At 38.8% G+C, this 12,056-nt stretch overlaps 1 protein-coding gene across 2 annotated transcripts in view; it reads right to left on the bottom strand.

The window, feature by feature from the left end:
- The window catches only part of LOC113407478 (collagen alpha-1(XI) chain-like), a 223,550-nt gene that overhangs the window by 104,762 nt on the left and 106,732 nt on the right, over positions 1–12,056 (bottom strand). For both annotated transcript variants that reach the window (XM_029912430.1, XM_029912431.1), the window contains 4 exons: positions 8,371–8,424; positions 5,938–5,982; positions 4,458–4,511; positions 4,324–4,368 (listed from right to left, as the gene is read on the bottom strand). In XM_029912430.1, the coding sequence (XP_029768290.1) occupies positions 4,324–4,368; positions 4,458–4,511; positions 5,938–5,982; positions 8,371–8,424 (198 nt within the window). The remainder of the gene's footprint in view (positions 1–4,323; positions 4,369–4,457; positions 4,512–5,937; positions 5,983–8,370; positions 8,425–12,056) is intronic.

The following is a 12,056-nucleotide window of genomic DNA, read 5'->3' as shown; positions in this document are numbered from 1 at the left end:
TTTACAAATGGAATTAAAACATTAGGTAATCTGAGTGGATGAGTGTAATAAATGCACAGCAGCAGTAACTCCATTCAATTTAGAACTTCACATGCCTAATGATTTTAATATGGCAGTTACTATATCCAAAAATATATATATCTATGCAGCTACACTGAATGATTGCTCATCTTGGGAAAAAGTTGTGAATAATGGGGAAGCTCTCTTAGGCTGGACATAAATTTCTGTATTTATTCTGAACTTCTTCATAGAAGACAATGATCTTCTGCATTAAATTCTATCCTTATATATTAAAGTTTGTATTCTGTTTATGCTTTCTACTGATAAGATCTTTATCCTTTTTCATAATTGGTTGATGGACTGACAATGCAACTAAACCTTAATATTGTTCTGTTCATTGGCAGAACTATTCATCCTTTTTATTTATTTATTTTTACTAGAGGCCCAATAGCATCATAAAAGAAAGCAGATCCAAAGGATGGACTAATAAAGGAATTAAACTCTTAAAGTTTAATGAAAGAAAGGTCAACAGATTCCTTACTGATCTAGTAACTCCTTTATAAAACTAAAAGTGGTCACACTGAACTTTAAAAGACATGTCTTTATTCATGTAAACATACGTACACCCATGTTCACAGCATATGGTGCCACACAGAGCTAACAGAAACAGTAGTGTCCACCTAGAGTGGTCAAATGTAAAAGCATGAAAGGTGGCTCAATGGTTACATTCATTGGTTGATACAAACCTATATTCTGTGGGTAATTATAAGAAAATGATCAAGTCAGTATGGCAAAGGTAAACACGCTGACACTTTAAGGATGAGTTTGTACATGTGATTGAATCAGAACATGTTAGGATCCTAGTGGAGACTATTTATTTACAGATAGCTAATCTCCTCAAAGACATTATGTAGTTGTCCATGTTTCCATGAAAATAGACAACAGTGAGGAAAATTCTACAGTTACACTTGAGCACATGGATAGTGATTCCACTGACATCAGAAGAAATCAATGGAATTATTCCAGATTTGCACTAGTGTAATTGAGAGGAGTTTTTGGTCCGCTATCTCTACATCTCAGTCTTTGCACAACTACCATTCTGATATCAAGACCATAGAAGATTCTGGCAAGTACATTTTTTAGGTGCTGTTCCTCATTGTTGGGGACGGAAGCTCTCTCTCTGCTGAATGAACTTGTAGAAAAGGGGTTCACTATAATGTTGATGTGCTTCAGGCGAAGAAGTATTGGTGATGTCAGTCTAGAATTAATGACAATGTGCTCCAGTTGTAGCTAATAAAACAGCAAGGGCATTGTACTCCATCCTCAACAGTTTGCACTCCTATATCTAGATACGTTTTCTCTTTTCCCATGCCAACCAGAGACATTTGGCATGGCCCACAAACCTAAAACCATAACATTATTTTTATTCCATTCAATATTTGAAGGAGAATTATTTCTATGACAAAAGTGTTTCCAGAGGTAAATGGATCAAGAGAAACATGCCATGATATGTCAGCGCTTTAATTTCCTTGCAAAACTTACAAGTATGGTCAAATCTCATTGTGCAAAAACCTTACAATCTTTTAAAAAACAGTATGAGGTGCAGTAGAAGGTCATGATTCATGGGAAAAAGACACACTAGGGAAAGGTTTAGGTAACTGACAGATTGTCTGTGCTTTGGGTGATAGTGATAAAAGGGCCCATGAGGTCACTCTATAATCCAGATATTAAAATTCTAGAGTTACAAATACCTATTTATTAAAATTTAAAGAGAGGTGTTGATCAAGTAGAGCATGAGAAAGCTAAAAAATGCTTTAGTTATGAGCTACTCAATTATATCCATGGACAATAATGTTGTCCAAATAAATAAGGACACCTTGCATACCCATGAGGATTGAACACTGTGCCTATCACAGATCAAAAAGTTGCCAAATGAACTGAAACTCTTCAATCGTCACAGTGAGGTTCCAGCTACCGAAAGCTAGAGGAACTTGATTTTAGTTCAGCTTGGAGGTGAGAGTGAATCCATGAACTAATGCTCTATGGCCCTACTCTGTTTTTTTTTGTTTTTGTTTGTTTGGTTTTTGTTACCTACAGAGTTCTAGTCACAGTCTATTGGTCATTGCAGAGTCATAACTCCCTTGTCAACTTTGGGACCACATGAGATCAATAATGGTGTGCCAAATCAATCAATTGCTCTATCTTTGTCTTCTCATAATACTGTGCTTTTCATAGTAGTATTTGACTGCTCTAAATCAATAATGCCTATATGTAACAGACATATAAGCTCCACTACAGCACATGTCCTGGAGTCTAAGGGGTTTCTATGTATTTGGTACATCAGTCTCAATTTTGAGGCGTGCACTAATGTTTTGTGTCATACAGCAGCTACCATCAAACAACTGTTAGGATCATAGAGAGTACTAGGAGGTCTTTAATGTCATGAGGTCTTTAATGTCCTTAGTTTTTAAAGTCCTATTCAAAGAACACAATGAACTATTGAACACTGTTTATCTTTATATCTATTTATTTGTGGAGATAGAGCTATATCATTATTTATCAATATGGAAAAAATCTGTTAATTATTTATCCTCATTGCATGTTTGCTATATTTTGAATAAGAGCTCATGTTTATATAAGGCTTGGTCATATAGTGAAGAAAGTTATTATAATTGCAGAATTTCATGGGCAGCCCTGAAACAGCTAGCTGGGTTAATTAAACTGAGATTTATAAAAGCATGAAATTCCTTTCAGGGACTTGATCCTGCAGGCAGATCTCCAATACTGATGTCAAAGGCAGTTTTCAAGAGTGAATCTTCAGTCTTGAAAATAAATGTACACTCTGTGGTAAGAGAGCAATATGGCCAGATATGCCTGCGTGAGATGGTTGTTTGAACTGCAGTTCTGGGACAGACTGACTCTAAGGGTATGTCTACACTACAGGATTAATCCGAATTTAGATAATTCGAATTTGGGAAACAGGTTGTATAAATTCGATTGTGCGCGGCCACACTAAGCACCTTAATTCGGTTTTTAACCACATTAATTCGGTGGTGTGCGGCCACACTACCCCATTAACTTAAACACAGTAATTCGGTGGTGTGCGGCCACACTAACCCTAATTCGAATTAACAAAATCGATTTAGGCGTTACTCCGCTCGTCGAGGTGGAGTACAGAAATCGATTTTAAGTGCCCTTTAATTCGAATTAACTGGCTCTGTAGTGTGGACGGGTGAAGGGTTAATTCGGATTAACGCAGCTAAATCCGAATTAAAGTCCTAGTGTAGACCAGGGCTAAAACTTGTGCATCCATCCCCAGAAGGATCAGCCCAGTGCAAGGATTCTCCAGTGGGATAGAGTTAGCACAGAGGTTCTTGTGCCACTCCTCCACTGCCTGCAGTTATAACACTGAAGAAAGGGGGTAGGGCTAGGATATCCCTACGACAATCCTTGGCTGGGGTTTTGGCCCCAAGAGGTCACTAGAAGCTAATGGAGGTTGCAGCAGCCAGAGTGTGCTCTAAGTTCACGCAGGGGGACTGGCCCTGAATGTAGCAGCAGCAGCAGATTTGGGAGAATGCAAAGGTGAGTTTTAATCACATTTGCACGTACATTCCCTATTTGTGCTGTGCACATTTTTGCCATAGCAAAGGATCTGGCCTATTGTCTGCATTTCAGACACCAGAAAGTCTAGAAGACAATGGAAGGTTTGGGTGTATAAGAAATACAGAATCTAGTCTATAGTATGAATCACAGTAGTGAAAGTAGTAATTGTCACAAGTGTCTGGGTGTGACAAGCTTCTAGGGATCCACTATTGTCAGTGGGGGAAAGAGGGAAGGCTAATTCTCCACTGCCCTGCACCTTGTGTGTAGTCAGTTACACCTGTGCAAAGTGGGCGCAAATTGCTATTGCTCTGATCTGGTAGAATTTTACATACCTATCTCATAGAACTGGAAGGGACCCTGAAAGGTCATTGAGTCCAGCCCCCTGCCTTCACTAGCAGGGCTAAGTACTGATTTTTGCCCCAGATCCCTAAGTGGCCCCCTCACAACCTTGGGTTTAGAAGGCCAATGCTCAAACCGCTGAGCTATCCTTCCCCCCCTTTTTAGACAGATGTAAACAGCTATGCAAGGTGCAGGGCAGTGGAGATTCAGGCTTGGTACGTTCCCCTGGGATGGTGAAAAGTAACCACTGCTGTCTGGTAACAACACTGCTTGTGGTAAGGAAATAAAAGATGTAGCACTGAAAAAAGGAGACCCTTTTGTTTACTGGAACACAGAAAAACACAATTTTTTTAACAAAAGCAAGTCCAATTCTATGTTTACCTTTTCACCTTTGGAGCCCTTCAGACCACGGACACCATCAGCTCCCTGTAGAAAGCAATGAGAAATTGCCTCACTGTACATAACCAGAAAGTTTCAAATATTCAGATTTAAAAAAAAAAAAAAATGAATCATACCTTCACACCACGAGGACCAGGATAGCCAATTGGACCCTGAGGACCTGGAGGCCCCTAAAATACATTGAATTAGAAAAACTCTGTATGTTAGTCAGTTAACAAATAGTTTTCTAAGTACGATCCACTTACCTTAACGATACCACAAGTAGTCTAAAGGAAGACATTGGAATAATCCTGGGCAGACAGGCTTTTCTGGCTGACTGCCCCCAAGAAAACTTGTGGGAATATCAAAGTGTTTTTCAGATTTTCTGTGGATCTATTTATGGTTTTGCTGTGGATTTATACTTTTGGAAATTTCAAATGAAAGCGATGTGCTAAAAACATCAACTCACAACATAAATAATCTGAAATTATGATAATTTTGAAAATATAAGGAGAACACACCAGTGTTAATGACGTCTGCACAGGGCAGAAGCTACATGTTAGCTATAAAGACATAAGAGTATATCACTCTACTAGCCCTTCCCCATCATTTAAAAAAAAAAATCTCACAAATTTACATTCTGTGCCATACTCTACTCTCATATAGGCATCTGCTATTCCCATATATACAGATCCTTCAGAATCTGACTCCTTTTTTCAGTGTTTGCATTTTCATTAGAGTAATCAATCAATCAATCATGGTCTCTTTTAAAAAATCCCCAAAGTTAACAGGGTCTGATTTTAAAAAAAAAAGTCAACATTTAATTGATACTGACGGGGGATTTTTTGGCATTTATTGTTTCCTGAGGATTTTTTTAAATGTATTTCACTAAACCTTTGCAAATATAAAATTAAGAGAGGATAAACCTTTGTTACTTTAGTAGTACATCCTGTTTCATAATCCTTCCTGGCCTCATAATAAAGAAAAAGGCCCCCAAACATGTAATAGATTGCAGAATAAGGGCCAGATACTGATACCCTGATTTATATTTATATTGTATAGTACTTTACTCCATTGTCTTCGGTAGGACTACTTGGGAAATTGTGTGTTATTCAGCATGAGTAAGGGTTTCAGAATCTGGCCTTAACATGGCAGAGAGCTTTATAAACCCTTTAAATATTTCACCACAATGAAGAAATTATTTTCCACTGACTTCCTGTAAGTGACTGAAAAATCCATTGAATGTGTATGTTTTGATATACCCCCTAACTGAGCCTCTCAATAGTCCCAGCAAGTAGCATACACTATAAAACTGCAAACTCAAAGAAGTTGCAAGTTATGTGTCTGAAACATGTGCCAGTTTATAAAATCCTGAGTAGACATGAATAAATATAAAAAGAGTGCCCTGGTAAAGTAAAACTGCTTGTGGAGTTCACAGACTGGTACTCAATAAATATGGTTGTCAGCACACACATGCTGTGAATGGGTGATGCATTTTCTATCACTTATGTTCCCAATAGCTATAAGAGCAACAGATTACATGGTTGACAAATTTACTAAATAAACAAATAAATACAAATTGAATAGACATATGTTTATGGAAGTTTTGAAACTTACCAAGGCACCTTTCTCTCCAGACTGACCTTCTTTGCCAGGATGACCCTGATTACAGAAAGATAAATACAGTATTTGTTGGAAAATATGCTCTTTGTGAAAAACAATTCATTATACAAATAAATTGGTTTTAAATAATTGAACATCATCATGACCCCAAATCCAGCCCTGTTTCTGGACTACAGCATGAAAAATACACCTTTGATTTTGAGGAGAGATTTACTGTTTTAATATATAACTAGTTTACATAACAAAGAAATCTGGACAGTAGTTATATTGATGTGAATGTATTAAGCAACATTTTGATCAACTGCAGGAGTCTTTTAATCTAAGACACACTCAGATATGATTACTATAGTATTTTGAAAGAGCCTACATGATACAACTTCATGCAGAAATCCCTAAAGCATATAAAAAGGTCACAAGAGTTGTCTGAGAGGCCTATAAAGAGATTGATCTAGTCTCATTTATAGCATTAATTAAATGCTTTTCCTTTAAATCATTGCTTACTTTTAAAATAAAACTTTTTGAGGGGTGCAGGCTGCTACTGTTTAAATTCTATATAATTATAGTTATATAAAACTCCCACTAGAAATGTAGCCCAAGAATTAAGCTTTTGTGGGTGTGTGAGAGCGAGAGAGAGGGAGATCACTCAAAAGATTAATTCCTCACTGCATTCCTAGTGGGAGACAGCACTGATTATATTTGATCTGTCATCAAAAATTACACTAAAGTTAAATTAAAAATGTTAATGGCAGATTACAGTATGAGGAAATCAACAAGTAACACTTTTTCTACTTTGTGTAGCTCCACTCTTATTTGAAGGGTATAGTAAATCTTTAGTTTTGCTGTGCATGTAGCCACTTCTTAAATATTAACTTCTTTGTGGTATTAACTTCCAAAAAGTGTTTTCAGTATGTCAAATCATATTTTAAAATACCCGCCAATCCTTAACTGATAAACTTCTGATTTTTATGTTTAGTTTGCTAGCTGGTAAAATGAATTTAAAATATGCTATTAATTAATGGTGTATGTATATATATATATATATATATATATATATATAGCACTTATCTATCTATGCATTCTAGAATACTGATTAGAAGGATGAATATCAGATAGCTAGAAACAATTTATTGTCTTGCTCACCTCAAACAGCATTAGCAATTTTTTCAGTTTTACTCAAACAAATACATCTTGGTTTGAAAATCTGAACTAATCTTCAAGCAGATGATCTTATTGCGCACAAAGTTATAACTACTTACCCTGCATGGAAAGTCTGTGATTCTACAATGCTACCTCTGTCAGGGGTAATGCTTACCAAGAGCTTCAGTGACTTAAGCTACCTGCCCTACCCTTCAACCAAAGAAACACATACACAAGGTAGGGAGCTGACTGTCTAGGCAGATGGTGGGGTGCAGGCAGTAGTTCATGCACCAGCACGCACACACACATACACATGCAAACACATGACTACCTGTGCTTATTCATTCTTCACTGCATTTGTCTTTATTTCTGATTTTTATGTGTAACAAAATGTCGGTTTTCAAATACCAGTGATGTCTGTAAGGGCTGAGAGTTTTCAGAAGTGAGAAAAACTTGCACAAGTGGACAAAGATTCAAGTCTAACCAGAATCTCCAACAATGCCATAATATGCATTGCCAACAGTCTACCAGGAGTAGAGCAGGGCTGGGGAAAGGCAAAAGGAGCTGGGGAGCTCCAGCCTGGCAAATCCCCAGGTGGCGGGCCTTGCTAAAGGCAAAACAGGTACTGCGGTTGCAGAAGTGCAGCCTGGGGTTAGGCAGAGGCAGCTGGTCCAACCTCCTTGCCAATGATGAGTGGCCATGACAGACGACAGTTTGCCCCAGTGAGCGGGGGTTGAGGGTTCCCCTGGGAGGGGAGACCCAGAGCGTGGGGGTACTGCTGGGGCAGAATCCTGAGGTACGCAGGTACCGGGGTCTGATAGGGACATGGGGCCAGCGGCAGGCGAGACACCGGCCTGCAGAGGGTGCTCCATATGATGGAAAAGAGCTAATTCCAAGACAACCAGTAGGAGGCACCGCACTGGTGAGTCTCGCTTCGCTACAATCCCCCATTTACACTGCCACATTGACATAAATGAAACAGTGGATCTGATCCACTGTATGTCTCTCTGGCTATTGGCTTATCATAGCATGTCAGTGCAGATGTTGCAATCATAATTGATTATCAAGGTACACATTTCTAAAGGGCTTCAGCAAATCTTAGCAGCCCCCTAACTTTAATAATGCCTCAAGTTCAAATAATACAGAGGTATACACAGGCTTTACAAGTTTGTTCCCAACTAAGAGGGCTGCTTCTTTTCTTCTTGTAATGCAGTACATTGCATGCAGTGACCCAAAGCTGCATACTGATTTTTAACAGAATTTAGACATTCAAAAGACAAAATTACTTACAGAAGGCCCATCAGAACCAGCAAGTCCCGGAAGGCCAGGCTTGCCCTGTGGTCCCTAAAGACAGCAAAAAGGAAACATTTTAGGAATGATATTAAACAAATATGTTGCTCAAGCTAAAATAGGTTGCAACAAACAAATTAACTATGAACAAAAAGAAATATGTTAAAACATACAAAGTGATGGGGAAAAAAAATCAAAGAAGAGTGTTCCAAAAGCTAGATCCAGAGACTTAGATTCTGATCTCCATTACACCAGTGTAAATCCATAACAATTCCAATGACTTCAAAAAAGTTACTCTCAATGCTCACTAATGCAAATGAGAAAGGAACAGAGGAATTGCCATATGGCATCAGACCCATGGTCCATCTAGACCAGTATCCTGTCCAAGAGGAAGGAGCAAGAAACCTGTCAGTTGACAGATACTGAATAATCTCTTTCTAATAGTTAGAGACTTAAGGCCTGAAGCATGAGGTTTTATCTCTCTTCCAAAATTTGTGTTATTAATATTATGACTCTGAATATTCTTGTTATCCATATAAACAGCTAATCCTTCTTTGCCACAGTATGTTTGAACCCAACAACTTGGAAAAATTCAATGTCCTAATTATGCATTGTGTGAAAAAAGTATTTCCTTTTGGATTCTCTTCTGGCTTTAAATATTTCAACTAGATATAGTTGGATACTGAAATACTTGCTCCACCTGAGTACCGGCCGTACCTCAGAAATATCCATTTGTAATGTTAAACTAACTTGCATTTTACCTAAAAAAGTGTGAGATTCCTATAACCATGTTAATCATCAAAATAGAACTGTCTGAAGTTAGATCAGAGAGTAGTAAGCAGCTGCTTTAGCATGAATGAGAAAAACTAAACAAAAGCATAGGCACCTGGGAAGGAAATTAAATAGGATAGATGAGGGAGAAGGAATAACATGTTGTTTCCAGGGGTGGCTCTAGCTTTTTTGCCGCCCCAAGCAGGCTGCCTGTTGCCTGACTGCCACCCTCGCAGGGACCGGCAGGGTGCCCCCCACGGCTTGCCGCCCCAGGCATGCACTTGGAACACTGGTGCCTGGAGCCGCCGCTGGTTGTTTCCCAGTTAAACTGAGGTGATGAAATGAGGAAAAATAACATCAGGAAAATAATGTTCATTTACAGAATTGTATGAAAAACTTCAGCATCAAAATACATTCAGCATCAGTTTTCAGATTCACCATAATTTTACCCAACTTTTCTTTTTGAAAATGTCTCCAAATACAATGAATATGCAAATTAGAAAGATGTAAAAATATGTTTATTTGGGTTTTAGATTCATAGATTCTAGAACTGGAAGGGACCTCGAGAGGTCATCGAGTCCAGTCCTCTGCCCTCATGGCGGGACCAAATACTGTCTAGACCATCCCTGATAGACATTAATCTAACCTACTCTTAAATATCTCCAGAGATGGAGATTCCACAACCTCCCTAGGCAATTTATTCCAGTGTTTAACCACCCTGACAGTTAGGAACTTTTTCCTAATGTCCCTCTTAAACCTCCCTTGCTGCAGTTTAAGCCCATTGCTTCTTGTTCTATCCTTAGAGGCTAAGATGAACAAGTTTTCTCCCTCCTCCTTATGACACCCTTTTAGATACCTGAAAACTGCTATCATGTCCCCTCTCAGTCTTCTCTTTTCCAAACTAAACAAACCCAATTCTTTCAGCCTTTCTTCATAGGTCATGTTCTCTAGACCTTTAATCATTCTTGTTGCTCTTCTCTGGACCCTCTCCAATTTCTCCACATCTTTCTTGAAATGTGGTGCCCAGAACTGGACACAATACTCCAGTTGAGGCCTAACCAGCGCAGAGTAGAGCGGAAGAATGACTTTTCATGTCTTGCTCACAACACACCTGTTAATGCATCCCAGAATCATGTTTGCTTTTTTGCAACAGCATCACACTGTTGATTCATATTTAGCTTGTGGTCCACTATAACCCCTAGATCCCTTTCTGCCGTACTCCTTCCTAGACAGTCTCTTCCCATTCTGTATGTGTGAAACTGATTGTTCCTTCCTAAGTAGAGCACTTTGCATTTGTCTTTATTAAACTTCATCCTGTTTACCTCAGACCATTTCTCCAATTTGTCCAGATCATTTTGAATTATGACCCTATCCTCCAAAGCAGTTGCAATCCCTCCCAGTTTGGTATCATCTGCAAACTTAATAAGCGTACTTTCTATACCAAAATCTAAGTCGTTGATGAAGGTATTGAACAGAGCCAGTCCCAAAACAGACCCCTGCGGAACCCCACTTGTTATACCTTTCCACAGGATTGGGAACCATTAATAACTACTCTCTGAGTATGGTTATCCAGCCAGTTATGCACCCACCTTATAGTAGCCCCACCTAAGTTGTATTGCCTAGTTTATTGATAAGAATATCATGCGAGACCGTATCAAATGCCTGGTTGTAAGAGAGAAGATGATTGAGTAAAGTACAGGCCATTGGAAAAATGCATTGTTGTTCACAAAGTATCATTGAGCAGATGAGAAATGAAAGGCACAAGGAGGAAAAACAAGGCAAAAATTACATTTAGAAATGGACCATAGCAGTTAGGATGGAGAGAATGTACCCGTTGCACATATCAATCACCCCTAAAATGTATACACAAAGACACGAAAGGAACAAGTGGAGAAATATAATGTAGTGTTCACTATACAAAGTAATGTACAAAGAACAGAAAATGACAAAGGGTGAAATCCTGGCCCTACTGAAGTCAATGGCACACTCTCTTTGACTTAAAGGGGCCAGGATATCACCCAGAATCCAGAGAAGGCCAGAGGCAGTAGTATCTAAAGTTGCAAAGCAGAACAATTTGAATGATGTAGGTGAGTCACAGAACCCAGGGATGAGAACTGGCTGTTCATTGGTTTGCACTGTTTCAAACACAAAAACAGAGCTACAATTGGAGGGTAAGTTGTGTGCATGGCAGGACAGAATGTGACTTCTTGGAAATGAAAGGTTTGCTGATGATCTTCAAAGAGTCATAAGAGATGTGTTTGATGTCTGTCCGTCAACCAAAAACCATGTTATGTAACTAGAAATTTTATTAGAACAAAAAAAACCCAGGTTGGGTCCTAGTCTCCAACCTAGACTCCAACCTAAGTCTACACCACATAAAAGCAGCAAAGCAAATTGGCAACATTCGTTCCTAAGGGTTTCAAGAATATGTAGCCCAAACAAAACAAAATGATACTTTAATCACAAATCACATTATGAAAACCTATGTGAGTCACAGAATTAAGCTGTAATGAACATCAACAGACCAAATTAAAATGAGTAACATCCAAGCCATCATCACCTAGGGCAATTTGCATTAGCTGGATAATGGCAAATGCATCCTCTTTGTATTGGACATTTTTCTTATTTAGTACCATCATGGCATCACAGCATTCATCAACTGCAACACCTACAAAATCATCAGTGTCCTTATGGTCTTTGTCCTGGTCCATGCCCAGTCTGTAGTTGTGCCCACTCTCAGTACACAGGCTTACCAAAGAGGAAGCAAGAGATCAAACAGGCATTCCTGTATTAGTGCCAGGCACTGAGCTAAGGTTGCTAGGTTTCTAGTTAGTCATCTGGGTATATTCTGGTATGCTGGCAGCAATATGATTGCTGCTGTTTTTTACATTCTCATACACTTATACCTCTGAGAA

The sequence above is a fragment of the Terrapene carolina genome, unplaced genomic scaffold (assembly GCF_002925995.2).
Source record: "Terrapene carolina triunguis isolate 2854851 unplaced genomic scaffold, T_m_triunguis-2.0 Scaffold211, whole genome shotgun sequence".
Lineage (NCBI taxonomy): Eukaryota > Metazoa > Chordata > Testudines > Emydidae > Terrapene > Terrapene triunguis.
Note: the sequence above shows the minus strand (reverse complement) of the source record. Positions and strands in the feature narration are given on the sequence as shown.